At 38.8% G+C, this 22,192-nt stretch overlaps 1 protein-coding gene across 1 annotated transcript in view; it reads left to right on the forward strand.

The window, feature by feature from the left end:
- Positions 1–14,578: 14,578 nt before the first annotated feature.
- The window catches only part of ATP6V0D2 (ATPase H+ transporting V0 subunit d2), a 43,417-nt gene continuing 35,803 nt past the window's right edge, over positions 14,579–22,192 (forward strand). The window contains exon 1 of the mRNA XM_006727120.3: positions 14,579–14,861. Within this exon, the coding sequence (XP_006727183.2) occupies positions 14,732–14,861 (130 nt within the window). The 5' untranslated portion in view covers positions 14,579–14,731. The remainder of the gene's footprint in view (positions 14,862–22,192) is intronic.

Here is a 22,192-nt window from a genome sequence, read left to right on the forward strand (position 1 = left end):
CATCGGGACGATGGAGAATCTGGCAGATGAGACTCTTTAACTCAGGCAAGGATCCTGGGCCTTGTCTCGCTCCCTTCATACTGGTAAGAAACCAAGATCTGGACTGAGGCCTCCCTGCCATGTCCTATCTGGGCCTACAACACACATTGCCAGAGACAGGTTCCTATGAGGGCCACTGCAGAGACTTGCAGATAACCTCCTAATCCAACTCTTAAAGAGTATTCCACTGAGAGCATGTAAGGAATTATACCAAAACAAAACCCATGAAAGACTCAAGATTATCATTTAGAAAGAATTCATTTAACTCTTACATGAGCAAGATTAGTGGAAAACATGAAAAAAAATTATCAACATTTTGTATTCTAGTCTATTGTCGATCTTCAGTACAGTTCAGTAATGGAGAGCAAAACAAGAAATTAGGGCTATCACAAGGAGCGAAACATTGGGAAGCCCTTCAATTCTATACCCTCCCGTATCTTAAAAACAATATATATAACCAAAAGACATTTTAAACAGATAACATGAAGAATTTGCTTCATTTAGAATTAGATCCTTCTGGAATAGCTGCAATTTGGTTGGGGTTGTTTTTCAAGTCTTACTTCTCTTAAGAGCCCTCCTGCTGGGATCCATTTTCCCTAAAGTGATCTCACGCCTGAAACATCGGTTTGAAGGTGTTCATCTGATTGACTTCCTTTTTCCCAAGGTGTAGGATTTGTGTTTGTAATGACAACTCGCATGGGGCTCTTTTAAGCCAATTTCACAAACACAGCGATGCGACTGCATGCAAGCAAGAGCGCAAAGCTGCTTGCTGAGCTTTGTTCCCATGAACAAGTAATAAGAGACTCTAAGTAGGATGCCTTTGTGTGAAAGTCAGAGATGGGAGAAACTTTCCTGCTTCCCTTGGCAGACTATTTCTCATTCTCACGACACCTTACCAAAAAAGAAAGAAGAAACAAAGACCATAATCCGGACAAGTCAGGAAGAAATTTTCAATGACTGAAAATGTTTTTCCTTCACTACAGTAATGAATTATTCATGTTAACTTGCATATCTTTGCATTTGGCACTAAATAAAGAATACTTAACTTCTGTAGAATTTCAAGTTTTAAACATTCTTTAACTTATAAGTACAAAAAAGAAGACAAATTATTAGTATACATAGTACTATACTGTAGGTAAGAGCTCTGTTGTCAAGTAAAAACACAAATTTCACTTTTTTTATAGTAGCGAACCAAAGAAGTGGACAGCCATCATGGTGAATGAGGTTTCCCTGTTTTAGTGCATCAATTCAAGTGGGAAAGTGTTTCACTATTTTAGCTGATTCACCTAAAGAAATTCTGTCTTTTAAAGGTGGCAATTTGAATCCAAAGCCTTTAAAAAATGATGGTTAGAAATGTTTAGTTACATCGAAAAACATTTATAATATGTTGGTGGGCAGAAAAAAAAGAAAGCCTTATGTGGTGTGATCTCATTTTTAAACTCACTAATGAGATGAATTCCTGTGGCGAGGAAGGAAGCCTCTGGCTAATAAACAGTAAGGAATTAGGCCTGCTGACAACTATGTGAGCAAACTTGGGAACAGATTCTCCAACCCCCACTGGGCCTTGAGATGGCTAGAGCCCCAGCCTACAGCTTGATGCGACCTCCTGAGAGCTTGGCTCAGGAAATAGAACTCCCACGTTCAAGTCCCAGTGACACTCTCTACCAGCTCTATGACCTTAGGAAGGCTACTTAACCTTCTGGGCACCCCCCACAATTTTTCTCATCTAGGAACCTGAAATAATATAAATATAAATGTCATAGGGTTTTTGTGAATAACTTAACTCATGTAAAGCACTTAGAACAGTACGTGGAAGAGTATAGATGCTCAATAAATATCATCATTGTTATATATTATATATAATTACAATATGTTACATTAAAAACAAATATAAGTAAATGACTTCAAGGGGTATTAGTTATCTATTATTCTGTAACAAATTTCCCCCAAATTTAGCAGCTTTCAAACAATAAGCATTTATTTTTTCCCAGTTCTGAAGATCAGGTATCTAGGAGGGGTGCACCCCAGCTGGGTGCATCTGGTGCAGGGTCTCAGGAAGTTATCGTCAAGCTGTCCAATGAGGCTGCAGGCACCTCATGGCTACACTGAGCCTGAACACCCTTCCAATTTTATGTCTGTAACTATTGCAGGTCTCAGTTCCCTGCTGGCTGTTGGACAAACAGCCTCCTCGCACGCGCTTCTCCACAGGTTGCCTGAATGTCCTCTCCACACAGCAAGCAGCCAGCTTCCCCCACAACAAGGGAAGAGAACCAGAGAGCATGCACCAGGTAAGGAGGAAGAAAGCACTCAAAACCAAAGCTGCAGTCTTTTATAACTCCATCTCAGAAGTGACATCCCATCACCTTTGCCATCTGTTCTTGGTCACGCAACTCTGGTACCCTGTGGGCAGGAGCCAAGCAAGGCTGTGACTACCAGGACGTGGGCATTTGAGGGGGCCATCTTGGAAACTGGCTTCCTCACAGGTAGAACTCAGACCAGAGAGGGAAACTTCATTTTAAAGAGGCATTTCGAAAGTCAAAGATAGCTAGAGACTAAATTGCAGGCCCTTTCTCTCACTGGAGTTAAGTAGTCTCTCAAGCACTTGGCCTTGTTGGGGAAGAGAATATTCAAAGTGATTGGACTTGATGAATATTCAAACCTCTTCCAAGCCTGGGTTTCTATGATCTTTCATGTGGTCAAGTCTAATCATAACTAGATAGTAAGTCTCTTGAGGACCTGGACTACTGTGTCCATCTAGCTGTTGAAAAAAAGGGAAGATCTCCGTAAATTCTTGTTGATTCAGTCTGTGGCCAATAGACATTAAAACTATTATCAGACTGAATCAATATGAATGTATGCACATCTGAATGTTTATACATACCTTTGTAATCAAACGCTTTGATTTTGCCATGGTAAGTCCTTTATATTCACTTTTTTTTTTAAAGATTTTTTATTTATTTATTTGAGAGGGAGAGAGAGAAGGAGAGAGAGCGAGCGCGAGCCAGGGGAGGGGCAGAGGGAGCGGGAAAGGGAGAAGCAGACTCTCTGCTGAGTGGGAAGCCTGACATGGGGCTTGATCCCAGGACCCCAAAATCATGACCTGAACCGAAGGCAGACACTTGACCGACCGAGCCTCCCAGGCGCCCCTTTATATTCACTTCTGTGGGGTTTCATTTTATAAACTTTTCAAAGGTCTGAGATAACTGCAGAAATAATTTAAAAAATTAAGTTGAGATAACTACAAACACATGTGATTTCAGATAAAACCCCTCGCAAGGAAAATGTGCAGTTGCTAGGAGATAGAGAAATAAAAATTTCAAAAAGGATCAAAGATATTTAAGAAGAAAATGGAAATACAAAGGGGATAAATGACTGCCAGTGGCATCTCAGCAGAGTAGGACATTTTGTAATCTTCCATCCCTGCAGTCTCGATTCTAGCTCCATATTCTTCCTTTCTGGAAAAAAAAAATGCATGTCTACTCCTACGCTTCAAATTCAACCACTTTAACCTCCCATCAGAATGTAATTCTGCGAGAAGAAACTACCAAAGAGATAGTGTGTTATTCCAGGCCCTGCAAGAAGCAGGTGCCAAAATAGGACTAAATGTGCAAGAATTTTATTCGTTGAAATGCTTGTGCAAAAGGAAACAGGGAGGGAGCCAAAAAAAGACTAAAAGAGTCATTAAAAAAGATTGAGTCCTAAAGTGCCATGCAGAGTGTCATCAGGCTCTGAGAAAAGAGTCCCCTGTCTCTCAGGAACAGGTCTTAGGATTCCCGCCACCCCGATGCTGGGGGAGCAGGTGGCCTCTGCGCAAACGCAGCAGTGGATTTCAAAGCACAGAGGCTAGATAGACCTCAGTCAAGTTCCCGAAAGTAAGAGGTTCTCAAGGTGCAGTTCTCATGGCTGCCTCGGATACCAACTATCAATACAATTATTATGAAAAGAAAGCAGTATTTGAATTATCTAGACGAACTATTTTCAGATGAGCATTTTAACAAAAATCAAAACTTGTATTCAAAGAATTTTTGCAGTTTTCAAAAATATTTCAAACACCAGTGGCTTAGAGACTGATTTCTAACTTAAATAAACCAGTGTTTTTGTTACTATTTACTGAGACATGCCCTGGATTTCCTTGCTGTAATAGTTAAGCCAAACCAAACTCTTTAAAAGAAGTCGACAGGAAAAAGAACCTTGGTTCTTGATTGACTTGTGGTTTCGAGGCATTTCCACATGTACCAGATACAATTCTCACACAAGCCTTTCTCTCCAAGGGAAATAGCTTTCTCTTCCTAGAACACCATCCACTGCATTCTTGGCAATACTCTTCTCTCCAACTGTTAGTCTGCGACCAATGTTTTCAAGCCAACATTTTGGAGAAACCTGCTGGGGATTGAAATTGGAGGTCACAGTTTCCTTCCAAAACATTAGTCTCAGAATGTAAGACAAAGCCTTTCTACCCAAGAGGAGCCCATGGTCAAGCTGAAGCCAGCTGTGAAAGCTTTCAAGACTAATTTTCTTCACTCTATTAATAATCATCCCTTCTGGTGTCCAAACGTGTCAGGTGATGTTTGGCTTCAGGAATAGCAGAGAATGCTTAAGTCCAGATTTTATTCCTCCATTATATAAAGCTTTATTTCTGAATTGTTGATTTGTTTTGCTTATCAAGAAATTCTTTCTTGGTTTATTCACTTCAATTTCCAAATCATATTGGTGCTTTAATGAAGTAGTAAATTTCTGGGGTGGCTGGTAGGAAGATCTGAGGTTGTTAAAATTACATCACTGGTTTGTCCCTATATGTGTGTGCCTTTTAAAATGTGGAGTAAAAACCATTTGCCAGAAAAATAGTTCAGACAAGAAGTCTAATAAATAAAATACAGTGCTTAAAATCATTCACTACTTCAAATATTTTTGCTCTCATTTTTCTCACCCTTGATCCCAGACATTACCAATTGTTCTCAAATTTTAATGTGCATAAAAATAACTCAGGGAGCTAGTTTAAAATACAAATTCCAGAATGCCATTTCCCAAGTTTCAGATTCATTGAGCCTGGGAAAGAGCCCAAGAATCTGCATTTTTAACCCAATGCAAATGGTCTACAAACCACAATTTGAAAATACTATTTTAGACAATCAAATTTAAAAGTGAATTAAAATGTAAACCAAAGATTCACAGCCAAAAAAAAAAAAAAGATTCACAGCCATACTCAGTGCGATAACTCATAAATGGCAAAACTGGCCATCTAAACAGTTAATTCATAGCCCCCAAATGCCTTACCTCTAGGAAAATGGGGATATGAGGTAGCTGCCACAGGATGTGGGGGTGGAGAGGAGTGGAGAGAGAGAGAGAGAGAGAAACAACTTTAACTTATAGATGTATATAAATGTCATTCATTTCCATGTTTGTATTTTATTATTTATTAAAAATATCATGGTATATATAATGCAAAGTAACATTTTTTTCTGCCTGTCCGTATCCTTATTTTCCCATCTCAAAAAAATATACATTTATCTAAAGGATGATTTAATTAAAAAAATTTTTTTTTAGTTTTTATTTATTTATTTGGAGAGAGAGACAAAGATAGCAACAGAGAGCCCCTGGGAGGAGAGGGAGAAGCAGGCTCCCCGCTGAGCAGGGAGCCTGACTGCAGGGCTCTATCCCAAGGTCCTGGGATCATGCATGACCTAAACCAAAGGCATCCGCTTAACCGACTGAGCCACCCAGGCATCCCTCTAAAGGATGATTTTAAATGGCTGACCAGCATTCCATCATGTATGTGCTCTACAATGTAATTAAGCATTCCTTTGTTATTGAATATTTAGTTCCATTGCATAGAGGACACTGGAATGTGCTACCATCAACCCCTTCAACACAGAGGATTTTTTTTTTTTTTTAGGTATGTGCTAAGCCTGAGATCAAAAGTCTCCTGCTCTAGGGACCTAGCCAGCCAGGGGGCCCATTACACAGGTATTTGTGTAAATATTTGTGTAAAAGTCTTTTCAGTTTTTTCCTTTATTGTTTCTGCCTCTTGCATTGTACTCCGAAAGGTCTTCTACAGTGGAAACATTCTGATGCTGAAATGCCCTGTGTAATCAGTCTCAGTAATTTTGATTAAACCTTCTTGTTTTCTACTCACCACACAGATGTGAGATCACCAAAACGAATTGTATCTCAGGGTTCAATGGTTCAACGGTCATTGGAACTGGCTTTCACTACTTTCCCAGTAAAGTGGAGGAAATGATGACCTCACTCTCAGCAAGCAAATCCCATTCACCTAAATCTTTACAATTTCCTATCTTTTGTGACTTTGCAATTCACCATTCTTTTCAATGACCCTATTTACCACTCTAGATCTATAGGCGGTCCTGCGCCTATTGTGGGTCATTCAGTAACCTGCCATCTAGTGGTGTAAATAGAGAAGTGTAGGTTTTTTTTCCCCCAGAAGAATAACTCCATTTCAGATTATAGCTCTAAGGACAATTGAATAATAAACTCATATTTGTGTAAAATTATGAACAGCTTATAAGTCACTTTTAAAATAGTGGAATGAATCCGAAACCTGGAGTCAGAATATCTTTGTTCTATCCCCAGTTCTGCCACTATGGATTTCTCATGTCTGTTTAAAAAAAAAAAAAACAAACCTCAACTCTTTTGAAGCTGAGTTTCCCTTTCTTTAAGGTGAGAAGGATGTTTTTTATGTTCCCAACTTCTCTGTCATTTCCCTATATGTTTTATAATTCTATTCCATGTGGCATTTGAAGCACTCTTACGTTAAGAGGTTTCTTTTCCAGAAAAAAAAAAAATCATTTCAAATGTTTTTTAAAAGCCATTTTGTAATAATTTTTAAGAGAATTTGGTGACCCACATAATATTAAAAAAAAAAAAAAACCTATCTTGCTGAAATAGAATAGTGTATTGGAGTTCTATGGAAGCATGCTTTCCTTTACTAGGAAGTAGATATTTTTAATACTTGGAAATATCTGAAAATTTAATGATTAGTCTCAAAAAAACATGAGTTCCTCCCTATTTCTGCAGTTGGTGTGACATTATGTTAAATGACATCCAAGGTCCCATCCTGTTCTGATTTTAAGATTTATTAGTATAAAATCTTTTCTGATTACAAATCTTTCTTCTGTGACATTTTTCTAGCCTTATAATAATGTAAAATAATGACCTTTCTACCTATAATAATTTATTTTTCTTAGTTCATACTTCCTCATAGAAATAGTGCTCTTGGCATAATAATGCCATTTATTATACCTAGTGGTGAATTTTCCATCATTAGTTCATGTAATTACCATAGGAGCTTACCGCTATAGCAAGACAGGTCCTGGGATCTCTGCCATCAAGATAGAAAAAATTTAAAAAATGGGAAACACTTATAGGAGAGAAGAAAACGTTGTAAGGTTGTTACATTTTAAAATACACGTGAATTCAAAAAAATACATAATTTCTTCAAGTTACAGATATTGTTTATATAATAGTACAATATGAGCTTTATAACATTTAAAAATAATTAATGTTATAAATCAGGGTTTCCCAAATGTTCCAAAGAATACTACTTCTGGTTTTAAAGGCATGAATTACCCAAAGAAAGGGAGCTACTGTCCAACCAATTGCTTGGAAAATGCTGTTTTAAAGTTAACCAATTTTAATCACCAAAGGACTTCTCAGAGATTTTTTATGTTAATATGCACTTTGTCCAACGTGGGATATACTTATCTATTGCATTTCTCAAACCTATTTGTCCACAGATACTTTCTTCCCCTCCTTCCCCCAGAACATCTCTCAGGGATGCTGAAAACAAGATAAATTGCTGTGAATATAAAGGGTAAATGAAACCAGTTTGTGAAATAACAGATGAAAAAGTAAAAAAAATAATTTGTAGTCTAGAAAGAAGAAAAGAAGGGCTTGCATTTATGAAGACCAATGATGGCTTAGGGCATGGAGTAAGAGACAGGTCTTGGCAGGACTCCTTGAACTTAGTGAGAGGTCTAAAAGAAATCTTTTAACATAAACAACTGGAAGTCACTTGTTTAAACTTTGAAGTGACATTCTTCAAATGAAAAGATTTATAGGTAAGGCAAAGCAAATGAAAAGAGGCTTACTATAATGTTATGGTGACCTCTTGTGGTTCAAAACCAAAATGACCTTCTCCTTGAAAATTTAAGTCTGGCACCACAGTGGCAAATAGTTTGGAGCTTAAATAACATTTTCCAGGGGCGCCTGGGTGGCTCAGTCGTTAAGCATCTGCCTTCGGCTCAGGTCATGATCCCAGGGTCCTGGGATCGAGCCCCGCATCGGGCTCCCTGCTCCGCGGGAGGCCTGCTTCTCCCTCTCCCACCCCCCCTGCTTGTGTTCCCTCTCTCGCTGTGTCTCTCTCTGTCAAATAAATAAATAAAATCTTAAAAAAATAAATAAATAAATAACATTTTCCAATGTCGATCCAAACTGTTATTAGTGGTTATCTCTTCAGAGTGGTATTAGAGGTAATTTCGTCTCATGTATTTCTGTAATGGTTGAAGTTTTGCAGAAAGTATGCATTGCTTTGGTGAGCAGAAAAGAAAACAGAAAGAACAAAATATAAAATGTAAGAGGAAATTATCATCTTTCTCGAGTAATTATTCAGAATATGGAATTTGGATTAAAGTACTAATTAATGTCCTTAAGCTTTGGAAACAAATAGCCATTCCAAGATTCTGAACTTTTTAACTTTGCATAGTCATACCTATGTAAATATTGTATCTGGATATTATGAGTGATGATTGATTTTTGTTCTTTTCTAATCAGATTAAAAATTTTTGCCATAGAGCAGATTTTGCAATAAACGAAATAGGGCCACTGAGGAACATGAGATATTATGAAGGAAGGCATGTACTGTATTCGGTCCAGGTTTAATTAATATATGAAAGCAAAAATACTCTTTTGTTAAAGTACAAAAAGTGAATCATTAGGGCAGACAGCACATTGCAAATCACTGACCGAACAGGTTTCATAGCCAGCCAACACCTGAAATACTTGTAGTTTTCTTTTCAGGAAGAAGAAAATATTAAAATACCCTTAAAACTTTGAGTAATCCAAAATCAACAAAGTGTGGATAATTCCACTTCTAACCTCAAACATAAAGTAGCCGGGAAAAGTCACTGATTCTGATGACAGTTCGCAAATTCTCCTGTTCACAAGAGTTAAGTGAAGCCAGAAGCGGACCGCGGCTGGTAACACGAGAGCTGTTCCGAATCAACGTCAAGGGAGCCATGTTGGTCTGCCTGCAACGTTCCTGTGCCGAGTTCAGAATTCAGTTACATGCTTTCCGTTTTTTCTCGCCGTGATCCACGTTAATCAAGTCGAGGTTCTTGAAGAACGTACACAGGAGTTCAGTTCATGTGGCTTTAAAACGCATTTTTTTTTTCAGGATAATGTTTTTCTTGGGCTGACCTGAGAGGTTTGCTTTGTTTTGACAAGTTCCAATTAGAACAGCTGAAGTGCAGGGGAATGTTAAGGAAAGGTAATAGCAAACCCATCTACAAAAACACTGCCTCTACTGAGCACATGTGCTCTGAGAAATCCGCCACCCCTGGTTACTGACCTTAGCTTCCAGTGAGCAGCGCGGGGCCATCGCCACCTGCTGCATTGCCCACGACGCTGCAGAGACTTTGCCTTTTTTCTGAACACCGTGTTAAACCAGAGCTTTGGGAGAAATAGCTGATTCCAGGTCTGGGCAGAAACTGTACAAAATGAGCATGGAACGTCCTGTCATTACAGAAAGCAAGGAAGCTGTCAAAGACTACCAGAGTTATAGCAGAAGAACATGCTGGCTAGGTTTAAATCCATAAATTAAAAACACTATTTTTTATAAAAATAAAACTCTTATTGGTCACTTTTGGAGGATGCTAGGGAACAAATTCATTATTTGGAAAAGGGATAAGTAGTAGTTACTGAAGCATTTATCCTGCCTTTCTATATAAGAACTATAAGTTAGGGGCACCTGGGTGACTCAGTCTGCTAAGCATCCAACTCCAGAGATTACTTAAAAATAAGAAAAAAATCTTTAAAAAGAAAAAAAAAAGCAGGGAGAGACAAATGTTACATGTATCCTCATGGAAATACTCAATACCGCTGTGAAGTGTTCTTCCAAAACAATCCTACGTAAGGGTGATCTAGCTTCCAGATCTAACTACCAATTTATAGGAATTACAGGAGACAGAGCAACAAGTTAAATGACACCTCAGGGGCAATCAGCAAATTCCAAACTGTGGAAACCTCTCTAGAACATGTGACTCAGTTTCTTTAAAAATAGCACTAGTGGAAGGGAAAGTATACCTAGAAGAAAGTTAAGAGACATATAAACCAATTGTAACGTCTCCTCCTTCAAACAAAGCAAATGTAAAAAAAAAAAAAAAATGCTGAGACAATTTGAACATTGGATATTTAATATTAATAAATCACTTTAGTATTATGATAGAATTATAATTTTATTATAAAAGGGTCCTTATCTTTTAGAGATACTGAAATTTGGGCATAAAGTAATATGATATATTGGGTTTCCTTGAAAATAATTCAGGGTGAGGAGTAAGTGGGCAAGGTTATAGATCAGGCAGTGGCAAACTATGGCCCAGAGGCCAAATCCAGCCCACCACCTGTTTCTGAAAATGAAGTTTATTAGAACACAGTCATGCTCATTTATTTATGTGTGGTCTATGGCTGCTTTCCTGCAACAATGGCAGAGTTGGGTAGTTGCGATAGAAACAGTATGGCCCACGATGCCTCAAATGTTTGCTATCTTGCCCTATGCAGAAAAGCTTCTGATACCTGGTATAGCTAAATCAAAATTGGCTCTCAGTGGATTATTAGTGAAGCTGGATGATGCTTACATGGCAGTTATAGATTATATTCTGGGACATGTAATGCTTTAAAATCTAAACCAACAACTAATACATACAGCTTTAGGAAAAGCCCGATGCAGACCCAATCCCAGGACCCTGGGATCATGACCTGAGCCCAATGCAGACACTTAACCGACTGAGCCACCCAGGCGTCCCTGGATGTTTCGATGTAGTGGACTAAGGCAGGCCAAGGCCTTGCTAAGCTCTGAGGTAGTTCTCAAGGTGGACAGCCACGCCACTTTTGAACAGTCTCTGGGAGTGTCTTTAGAGGCAGAGTGTTGGGTAGGATGCACCTTGGGGTGGAAAGAGGATGCCATACTTCCCCTATGATCCTCTGTCTTGTTTCTCAAATTCCTCATATCAGTGAGATCATATGATAATTATCTTTCTCTGATTGATTTATTTCGTTTAGCATAATACCTTCTAGTTCCATCCACGTCATTGCAAATGGCAAGATTTCGGTTTTTTGGTGGCTGCATAATATTCCATTGTGTATGTATGTATATACATATATATATATATATATATATATATGTATATACTACATCTTCTTTATCCACTCATCTGTTGATGGGCATCTGGACCCTTTCCATAGTTTGGCTATTGTGGACATTGCTGCTATAAACATTGGGGTGCACATACCCCTTCAGATCCCTACATTTGTAGCTTTGGGGTAAATACCCAGTAATGCAATTGCAGGGTCGTAGGGTAGCTTTATTTTCAACTTTTTGAGGAACCTCCATACTGCTTTCCAGAGTGGCTGCACCAGCTTGCATTCCCACCAACAGTGTAGGAGGGTTCCCCTTTCTCCACATCGAGGTAAGTATTATTATCCTCATTTTACACATGGAAACCCTGGTCCTTAGAGGGGAAGTGACTTAAACCCATACTCTGCCATAGTGCAAGCTGCTCTCCTAAACGTCGTTGGTAGTTTAAACACTGAAACGAACATTTTTCTTTTGTTTGCACCATGGGGACACATTTATAAAGAAGCTCCAGATGCATGTCACTGCACTGGGTTTCCTCTCATCTCTCAGGAGTTGGATCTCATCTCTGATGAGTACCTTTAGCAGGAATGAGACATTTTTGTTTGGGCCAAGTTTAAAGGATTATGTGAAGAGAAGTATTTGGCCTGCCTCATTCATGAATTTTGTAATCACAGAGGAAGTTGGTATCTATCATTTTTTTATTATTTTGTAGTCTTTTAAGAAAAATTTTTTAAGTAACCTCTACACCCAACATGGGGCTCAAACTCATGACCCTGAGATCAAGAGTCACATGCTCTACAGACTGAGCCAGCCAGAAGCCCCTGATCTATCATTTTAAAGAAACATTGGAACTTGGCTCTGCATATAAATGTAAAGGATGGCAAATTAAAATGTCTTTTTGGGGCGCCTGGGTGGCTCAGTTGGTTAAGTCCCACATCGGGCTCCCTGCTCAGCGAGGAGCCTGCTTCTCCCTCTGACCCTCCCCACTCTCATGTACTCTCTCTCATTCTCGCTCTCTCAAATAAATAAATAAATCTTTAATAAAAAAATAAAAATAAAAAAAATAAAATGTCTTTTTGCACACACACATACACAAAATTTTTTTTGAGCATGTTGACATGCAAGGCTAGCTCTGGGCAAAACGGTGAGGATTGTGTGTTGTATTGTGTTTAACAACTGGTTCTCCCCCCAAAATATGTTTGTATATGTTATTATAAATTTTACTATTATAAAAGATATGACCACACTGTAGCCAAACTTTATTTCAACCAACAAATAAATGTGGTTCCAAGATGAATGATGGTTGATATATTTTTTTAAGATTTTATTTATTTATTTGAGAAAAAGGGAAAAAGAGCACAAGCAGAGGGAAGAGGCAGAAGGAAAGGGAGAAGCAGGCTTCCCGCTGAGCAGGGAGCCCGATATGGGGCTCTGGGGCTCGATCCCAGGACCCTGAGATCATGACCTGAGCTGAAGGCAGACGCTTAATGACTGAGTCACCCAGGCACCCCTGAGTGATGGTTGATATTTTTATTTACACTAAAGAGTAGAATGAAATTGAAACAATAAAGACATATATCAGAACTTCACTTGTTCCTTATTATGTGAATGCTATCTTTGCTAAATCAGATAAGGGTTTTTGAATACTAAGAGACTATTTCTCCAAAATTTGCAATTCACAATGTAATGGCTAGAGGGATTATTAACATGTTCTCAAGTCTAGACAAACAACCAACAATAAATCAAGCCCTGATTGTTACCATTTGCCTATTTCCCCGTACTAAACACTTCCACCATGGTCAACTTCAAATTTACAATAATGATATCATTAAACCCTTACTTGAAGAGGGATGCATGGTAACAAGCCATTATGCAGAATATCTATCATATATATACAGTAGACATAACCTCAAATGCATAAATAATAGTAATATGCTAAAATGATTAGGGAATGATGAATTTGTTTTCTAATTTATTTAATTGTAAGTTTGTATTAAATTGAAATGTATAAAATTACTGATAGGCAACCATTTTTTGATCTACAAAAGTTATAAGTTCATATGATTCAACCTAAAACATACTCAGGGAATTTGGTGGATAATGATGATGTAATCAAAAGAACCTCTACTGTTTATTAAATGCTTTCAAAATGCTGGACACTGTGCTAGACCAAGTCTGGCTCTCTGCAATTTTCAACAACTAAAGCAGAATTTCTTGTGATTTAATCTTATCTAGCTTCTCCCAGTTTGAAAATACTGAGACAGAGACTGGAGAATTTCTGGCACTTTAAATTCAATTAAGAATTTGACATCATATATATGAAAGTGAAATATTATATATATATATATAGTGTTCAGGATATTTGACACAATTTTTGAGCTAAGTATAGGAGAGAACAAGCACTCCTTTTTGGAGCATTAAATTCAGTAAGTTCTGGCTTAATTAAGTACATACTGTATTACGTGCAGTTTGAGCTGTCTCTCAAACTCTGAGATCTGGTTTCTTATCTGTGATTTGGGTAATAATACTATCTGCCCAGATATATGTTCCAGTGATTGTGAGATTTAAATGGGAAAAAGAAAATAAAAAGTGCCTTATAAAGGGTCCAATTTTGTAAAGGTAGTAGCTTATTATAGAATGTTTGCCTCCAGGATTGCTTTCTGGGCTCTGCTCCCAGATTTGGGGCTGGGGGCAGGGAGCAGGGGGAGTGGAGGGGTGGGGGGTAAACAGTTATTAGCCTTTGCAATGTTAAGACATTACTAAACATTTGTTTTACAAACAACTGCATTGCTGAATTAGCTTCTCAGGATTCTTCGAACTGCCTGTTCCCAACTGATCTATTTACAAAACATAATTAAAAAAAAAAAAAAGCCCTCCCTTTTCTCATATTAACAGTCCTCAAGAAATTTAGGACAAATGCAATTCACAACAGAAAGCTCAGAAGCTCAGATGGAGGGAGGAATGTTCACAAAACCAAGTGTTTCAGGACTTGCAACGGCAAAGCTGGGAGGGGGCTAGTTGCCCTGGGAGGGACAGAGCAGAGGCCTGACCCTCCCTCTCTCCCACTCTCCCTCTCCCGGTGGCGGTTTGCGTCCGCGTTTACTTGGCTTATCTCGCTGATTCACTGTTGCTGTGAAAACAGGGCTGAGCATGCTGATGAAAGCCACAGAAACCAGAGGAAACTAGTCATGAAAACCCTGACTATCAGCTGATAGGTTTCTTCCTGATAACTGCTAGTACTTTTTTCCAGACTAGAGCAAATCATCAGGAGCCCACTAGGATCCAGAGCTGCTTCAGCCCAAATTGGCTGTGATCTCTTTCCCCATGCTTGAGGGCGCCGAGTTCTACTTTAACGTGGACCATGGCTACCTGGAAGGCCTGGTGCGAGGGTGCAAGGCCAGCCTCCTGACCCAGCAGGACTACCTCAACCTGGTCCAGTGCGAGACCCTGGAAGGTACGTGCTGCTCTTCTCACCATTTAAAAAGGGAACAAGGAAATGATGCTGCTCATTGGAAGCATGGAGAAGGGACCGTGTTCCCATGGCCTGAGAGTCAAGAACAGGTTCTTATTCCCAGAGTCCAGACTTCAGGGGTCCATGAACTTGGATGAGGAAAAAATATTACATCTTCCTTATCAATTTTAGCATTTCCTTTTATTATGAACGTAGGCAACAAATTACAGTGGTTAGTACTTTGTTACCAATAAAAATTCAATATTTTCATGTCCCTATACAATTCTTGCAGATACTTTGAAATATCATGTATATTTTCATGATTTCATAATTATACTAGGTATTGCACTTATTCTTTAATCTTGGTACTTAATGTCTTAATAAAGAAGTGTATTAATAAAGTATACAGAGTTACACTTTTTATTTTTAAATTTTTTTTTGAGAGAGAGCACGTGTGCAAGAGAAAGGGGGAGAGGGAGAGGGAGAGAATCTTAAGCAGACTCTGGGTGGAGCTTGATCTTACCAACCTGATCCGAAATAGAGTGGGACTCTCAAACCACTGAGCCACCCAGGCACCCCGCAGTGTAACACATCTTAAGACATCTTGATAACTATATTTGAACATGTTTTGTTTACTTTGTAATCCTATGTATTTTCATTCTACATATTTATAAATAATATTTGCAGAAGGACTTCATCAAACTGCCCAGGGAGAAATCCCCCCCGCCAAATGCTAAGAAACTTGATCTAGAGAATTTTATTCTATACCCAGTTTCTCAGTATATATTGATATGAGATTTGTTTGAGGTTTATCTTTAATTGAAGCTTAAGAAAAAAGTCAAGAGATGGATGGGTGGTGAGGCCAGCCCTGGATTCAAAAGTACTGACTTTGCCCTCTGCCAGGTCTAGGTAGGTGGCCTAAGGCTCACCGCCTCTGAGCCTCAGAGTCCTCACTTGTAAAATGCAATGGTATAATGCCTGCTTTACCTGCTTTGTTTGGAGAACGAAGTAATACCTGAGAGATACGTTAGAAACCATGGAGCACTATGTAAACAGAAAATATCTTTTTTTAAAGCACTTTATTGAGGTATGATTGACATACAAAAAACTGTATATATTTAATGTATACAACCTGATGAGATTAGAGGTAAGTATGCCTCCATGAAATCATCAGCATAATCGATGCCATAAATCTATCCATTACCTCCAAAAGTTTCTTCCTGCCCTCTATTACTATTTGCGTGTATGTGTGTGTGTGTGTGTGTGTTAACTACTTTCTGTCTGCTGTACAGTAGATCTCTAGGAATTATTTATCTTGTGTTTCTAAAACTTTGTACCCATTGACTTATACCTCCCCATTTCTCCCTTTACTCTGGAAATCATCTTTAAGCTACAATATTTTCAAAACTTTACTGAAGATTTCACATCTATAATACAGGATTTTTATTATAAAAACAGCTACACTAGTTCATTCTGAAATGTACTTACAAAATCAACCTATATCAATAGTAAGATGCTTTAAAACCACAAGATTATTGTAGAAAAAACAGGGAAGCAATAAGGATCAAAACTGCTAGGAAAAGGTGTTGAAAGCAAAAACAAAAAATCTGAAGGTGACTTCGCTGAGGCTGAGTGTCCTGGGTCACTTGTTTGTGGTTCTGACCAGTTAAAGCCAGAGTTAAGGAGGAGCTGTTCAATTTGAGATAGACGCTCTCCTTTCCTTAGTAATGGAGACAGCTAGAAAAATCTTTCAGATGAGAAATAATTCTGTGATCTACAAATAATCACAATATAATCCCAAATCCTAAATCACGTCAGCATATTAAGTGAGGAGTTTGGTGACTGGAGAATGTTAATCATGTACAGAAAATCTGCATAAATATTGTGATAACTTTGTAGAGTGATAGACGGTAACTACACTTACCCTGGTGAGCATTTCGTAAGGCGTATAGTTGTTGAATCACTGTGTCATATACCTGAAACTAATATAATGCATGTCAACTATACTTGAATAAAAAGAGAAAATGTGCTTAAATTGAAGTAGAGAAAGTGAACGAACGCAGGGAAGAATGAGTGTTTTTAAGAAGCCACTTGAATGAATTTGTATATAGTTCTCAGTCAAGCTTTTATTTTTTAATTTTTTTTACGTTTATTTATTTAAGTAATATCTACACCCAATGTGGGGCTCGAACTCACAACCCTGAGGTCAAGAATCCGTGCTCCTCCAACTGAGCCAGCTAGGCGCCCCCCAGCCAAGCTATTAAATGAGCTAAGGAATGCAAATTTTAACACAAACAATATACATAAAAATGCCTAAAATGTGATACGAAATCAGGTTTAGCCAGCTCACTAAAGAATTCAAAGAGAAACCACCCTCAGCTTCAATTTGGGAGAGAAAAAAGGGTTTCAGACCCTTTTGAAGACCTGAAGAAAGAATCTTCTTAGAAAAATACAGGTGCATTCATACAGAATTTTTCCATGTGATAATCGGGTCATGGGCCACCCAAAGCCATCCCTGCACCCTCTTAAGAAACCCTGGCACCTACACCATTGCTTTATTGTCCTTGCACCTCAGCTTTTATCTTTCTTTCCTCCTAATATTAATTTTTTTTCAACCATTCATTTCACGGCTATGTTTGAATCTGTGTGCCAATCTGTTTGGAGACTCCCAGGAATATCAAGTGTGAGTCATTAACTGCAGGTTATAATGGCCTCTGAGAAAAGAAATCTAAATAAGGATTTCCTATCTGCAGGTAACAGTTAAGAATACCGAGGCTGGGTTGCTCAGTTGGTTAAGCAACTGCCTTTGGCTCAGGTCATGATCCTGGAGTCCCGGGATCGAGTCCCGCATCGGGCTCCCTGCTCGGCGGAGAGTCTGCTTCTCCCTCTGACCCTTCCCCTTCTCATGTGTTCTCTCTCTCTCATTCTCACTTTCTCAAATAAATAAATAAATCTAAAAAAAAAAAAAGAATATTGAGGCTTAGCCTGGCTGTGTCTAAGCTGACGCTCTAGTCAGGGAGTGTAGTAGGCATATCCGCATCTCTTTTCCCTCTAAAATGTCCGTGCCTCCTGAGCATGAACTAAAGATAAATGTTTATTGTCCATGTTGATGCCAGCTCCATTTTTTTTTTAAGATTTTATTTATTTATTTGCCAGAGAGAGAGAGAGAGAGAGGGCAGGCAGAGGGAGAGGGAGAAGCAGACTCCCCGCGGAGCAGGGAGCCCAGTGCTGGGCTCGATCCCAGGCCCCCCTGGGATCACGATGTGAGCCCAAGACAGACGTTTAACCGACTGAGCAACCCAGGCACCCCAGCTCCATTTTGATACAGAAAATAATAAGGTCTGCCCTATCTGATTATTCCATAGGACGTTGGGAAATAACTTCTGAAAAACAATACAACTGTTGCACCTGCAGATGCACTGAGAGAAACCCAGCCACCTTCTGAGGTGGATTAAGAGTTGAGAAGAGGGGCGCCAGGCTGGCTAAGTCAGTACAGCATGTGACTCTTGATCTTGGGATTGTAAATTTGAGGCCTATGTTGGATGTAGAGATCACTTAAAAATAAAATCTTAAAAAAAAAAAAGAGTTGAAGAGACGAAATCAAGGTCATTTATTGGGATAGATGTTAAGGACTTTGGGATTTCTGTTTACAATGGTAGAAAATGTGCACTGTCCCAATAATGGATGAAGAAGAGTAGGTAAAACTGTCACTGTGGTATTCTGTGTTGACACAGACACTTTCTGCAAAAGGAAAGCTAACTTGGCAAAGATTAAAGTTGCCTTTAGTCTTTTCAAGTTCTCTAGACTTCAAAAGTGTTCTGATACCAACAAATTATTTTAGAATTACTTAGAAAGAACACATAAGGTTTCAGATAAATTTAGAAGAGAAAATGAAGATTGTGTAGAAAAACTTTGAAAAGTCCTAGAATGCATACTTGTGCTTAACTGCGTGTATAATTGTGCCAGTGTGATGAGAAATACTCATCTGTCCCAAGGTCTGCCCCTGACTCACAGTGACCTGAATCAGTTGCTAGACACTCCGTGACTCAGTCCTTCCCAGAGACAAAAGAGCGAAGCTGGTTCACGTGGCCCCTCCCCCTCGTAGTGCTGGAAGGCTGAACCACATGGAAACTTTAAAACCTTCAAAAGTGACTTTGCAGCAAAATAATAATGCTAAAGGGACACGACACGTTCTTTTTAAAGAATTAACACTTTTTTAAAATTAAGATTTTTTTTTTTTAGAGCAGCTTTTAAGTTAACAGCAAAATTGAGGAGAAAGTACAGAGGTTTCCCATATACCCCTTGCCTCCACAAACACACAGCCTCACCATTGTGAGCTTTCCCCACCCCAGCCTATGGTACCACTTGTTACAATCGATGAACCTACACCGATGCATCGTAATACCCAAAGTCCATAGTTTACGTTATGGTTCACTCTTGGTGTTATACGGGTTTGGACAAATAAATAATGACATGTACCCATCATTATGGTATCATACAAAGTATTTTCACTGCCCTAAAAATCCTCTGTTGCACCTGTTCATTCCTCTCCCCCCAACCCCACTTCTGGGAGTCACCAGTCTTTTTTGCTGTCTCATAGTTTTGCCTTTTCCGGAACATGATATAGTTAGAATTATACAGTATGCAGCCTTTTCAGATTGGCTTCTGTCACTTAATAACATGCATTTAAGTTTTCTCCATTTCTTTTGATGGCAACACGACTATTTTCATTAGAATTTTTTAAATTACAAATAAGACTGTTGTAAATATTCTTTCCTCTTCAAAAAAGACAAGGTAGTAAAATTAACACTTTAGAGCCCTAGAATTTAGTACCTGATCTTTTCTAAAATATATGGTGAGAAGTGTCCACTGGCTCTGTGGATTGAACCCTTTCCTTTGTCCTCTCTGCCGTACTTTTTTAAAAGGGAATGAGGGAATCTGATCCTATCTTACTAGCAATTATGTCCCTTTTAGGGGATATGACCTTCCTTCCTTTCTAGTAGGAATTAATTTAACAACAACATATTAAGCATTTCTGGCTAGAGTTGAGGAAGTAAAGCTAAATAAGATATAGTCCCTGCCCTAAAAGGGCTCCCACTCTGGAGAATAAAAATATTGAAAAATAAGAACTCTTAACGGGGGCAATTGGGCAGTACCTATCAAAATTCCAAATGCATATACACTTGGCCTGGGACTCCATATAGCATTGGTTAGAATAGCAAAAGATGGAAGCAAATCAAATGTCCATCTGCAGGGAACTGATTAAACAAATTATGTAACACTCACATAACAGAATATTCTGCAGCTATTTAAAAAAAAAAAAAGGCATGAGGGCACCCCCTTAGAGGACTGATATGGAAAGATCACCAAGATCTATTAAGGGAGGAAAGCAATGGGAAGATCTATGTGTGGCATAGTGCTCTTTAGTAAAAAGACAGATAAATTTAAAAATATATTTTCTATATGATAGTCTAGATACAAGGAAACTGAAAGGATCCAACAGAAACTAAAAATAGTAGTTACCTGCATCTAGGAGTGAGTGGGTGGTGGTGGTGGATGACAAGTTAAGGCGACCTTTCACTTTTTACCTATATTTATACCTACTATCTATTTTTAAATGAAAAAATATATATATATAGAAGGAAGACTAAGTTCAAAGGGCTTTCTTCATGCTCCCTTAAATGCTACTTACACCTCTAATTATAGCACTTTTTCCACCTTGTATTAAAAATGCATATCCAATGCATTTCACTTTGCTATTTCAAAAATACTTCAGCGGCTTTCATCAGGTGGGATCAACTTCACCCTTGGTTCAAAAGGCTGGAGCAGTCTTGCTGATCTCTACCTTGGGAGCATTTCCTCAGAACCCTTCTACCTTTTGTAAAGTTTTTCCTTTCAGTCACAAATTCCATTCTCTATCCTGTTTGCCTGGAGAGCACTCATTCCTCTCTCAATTCTCCACTCGAGTTACTTCCTCTGTAAATCCTTTCCTACTGCAGCCATGTTGGGGTACAATGGACAAGCCTTAACTTCGTACTCTATTGTACCTTGTGATGGACCTAATTCTGTGACATTTGCATCGATGCATCACGCCGGGGAGCGGACATTTGTCTCTCCCGACTATCTACCCCCCTGAATTAACAGTTAAGGGCTTAACTCATAAATGAATAAATTAGTCTATCTTCTCCTATATTTTAAGCTTCTTAAGGGCAGAAGGTATCAATATGTGAGTCCACTGAGGTGTCAGGTCGGTGGGGGGATACTTTTACAATGTATATGTATATCAGATGTACACTTTAAGTATCTTACAATTTTATTTGTCAGTTGTACTTCAATAAAGCTGAATTTTAAAAAGAAATACCCACTTTTAAAAAGGGGGCAGAGATGATATACTTTACTGTACTAGTTCCTCTAGCCTAAGGCTATGTTTTGCACATAGAAAGAATCTGAAAATTCACATTAGAAAAGTGTGCATGTTTGGGTTCAAGTCCTAGCACTTCCACTCTGGCTCTAGGATATTAAGCCAGACTGCTTAACTTTTAACATGGTGCCTTCTTATCTGATACTTAGATAATATCTCCCTGGCCTAACTCCCAGTTATCAGGAGCATCAGAAATATCTGAAAATGTTTTGTAAACTGTTAAGTAAGAATTCCTGGGAAATCATAAGCACCTCCCTGAACGACAGTGTGTATACAAGAACTAGTTTTCCCTCTTTTGCTAGACTTTTGAATTCCTGAAATAATTCTTCCCATCTCGTGGTTATGATTAATGGTGTTTTGTATATGGTTCTATGTAGCTGATTGTGTTCTTCAGAGAGCACCTGTTTGTTTGAATAAGAACCAAAATGAGGAGTTTCAATCCTGGTAACATGCATGGAATTATGTAATGAAGTGCTATATGGTCCTATGTGTTTTGTTGTTGTTGTTTTTAAGATTTTATTTATTTATTTGAGAGAGAAAGAGTGAGAGCAAGCACAAGCAGGGGGGAGCAGCAGAGGGAGAGGGAGAAGCAGACTCCCTTCTGAGCAGGGAGCCCGGTGCTGGACTCGATCCCAGGACCCTGGGATCATAACCTGAGCCACCCAGGTGTCCCGAGGTCCTAGGTTTTAATCAGAAATTAAATCTACTAGGGCGCCTGGGTGGCTCAGTTGGTTAAGCGACTGCCTTCGGCTCAGGTCATGATCCTGGAGTCCCTGGATCGAGTCCCGCATCGGGCTCCCTGCTCGGCAAGGAGCCTGCTTCTCCCTCTGACCCTCCCCCCTCTCATGTGCTCTCTGTCTCTCTCATTCTCTCTGTCTCAGATAAATAAATAAAATCTTTAAAAAAAAAAAAA

This window comes from Leptonychotes weddellii, chromosome 4, assembly GCF_054177405.1.
Source record: "Leptonychotes weddellii isolate Sample4059 chromosome 4, ASM5417740v2, whole genome shotgun sequence".
In the NCBI taxonomy this organism is placed as follows: domain Eukaryota; kingdom Metazoa; phylum Chordata; class Mammalia; order Carnivora; family Phocidae; genus Leptonychotes; species Leptonychotes weddellii.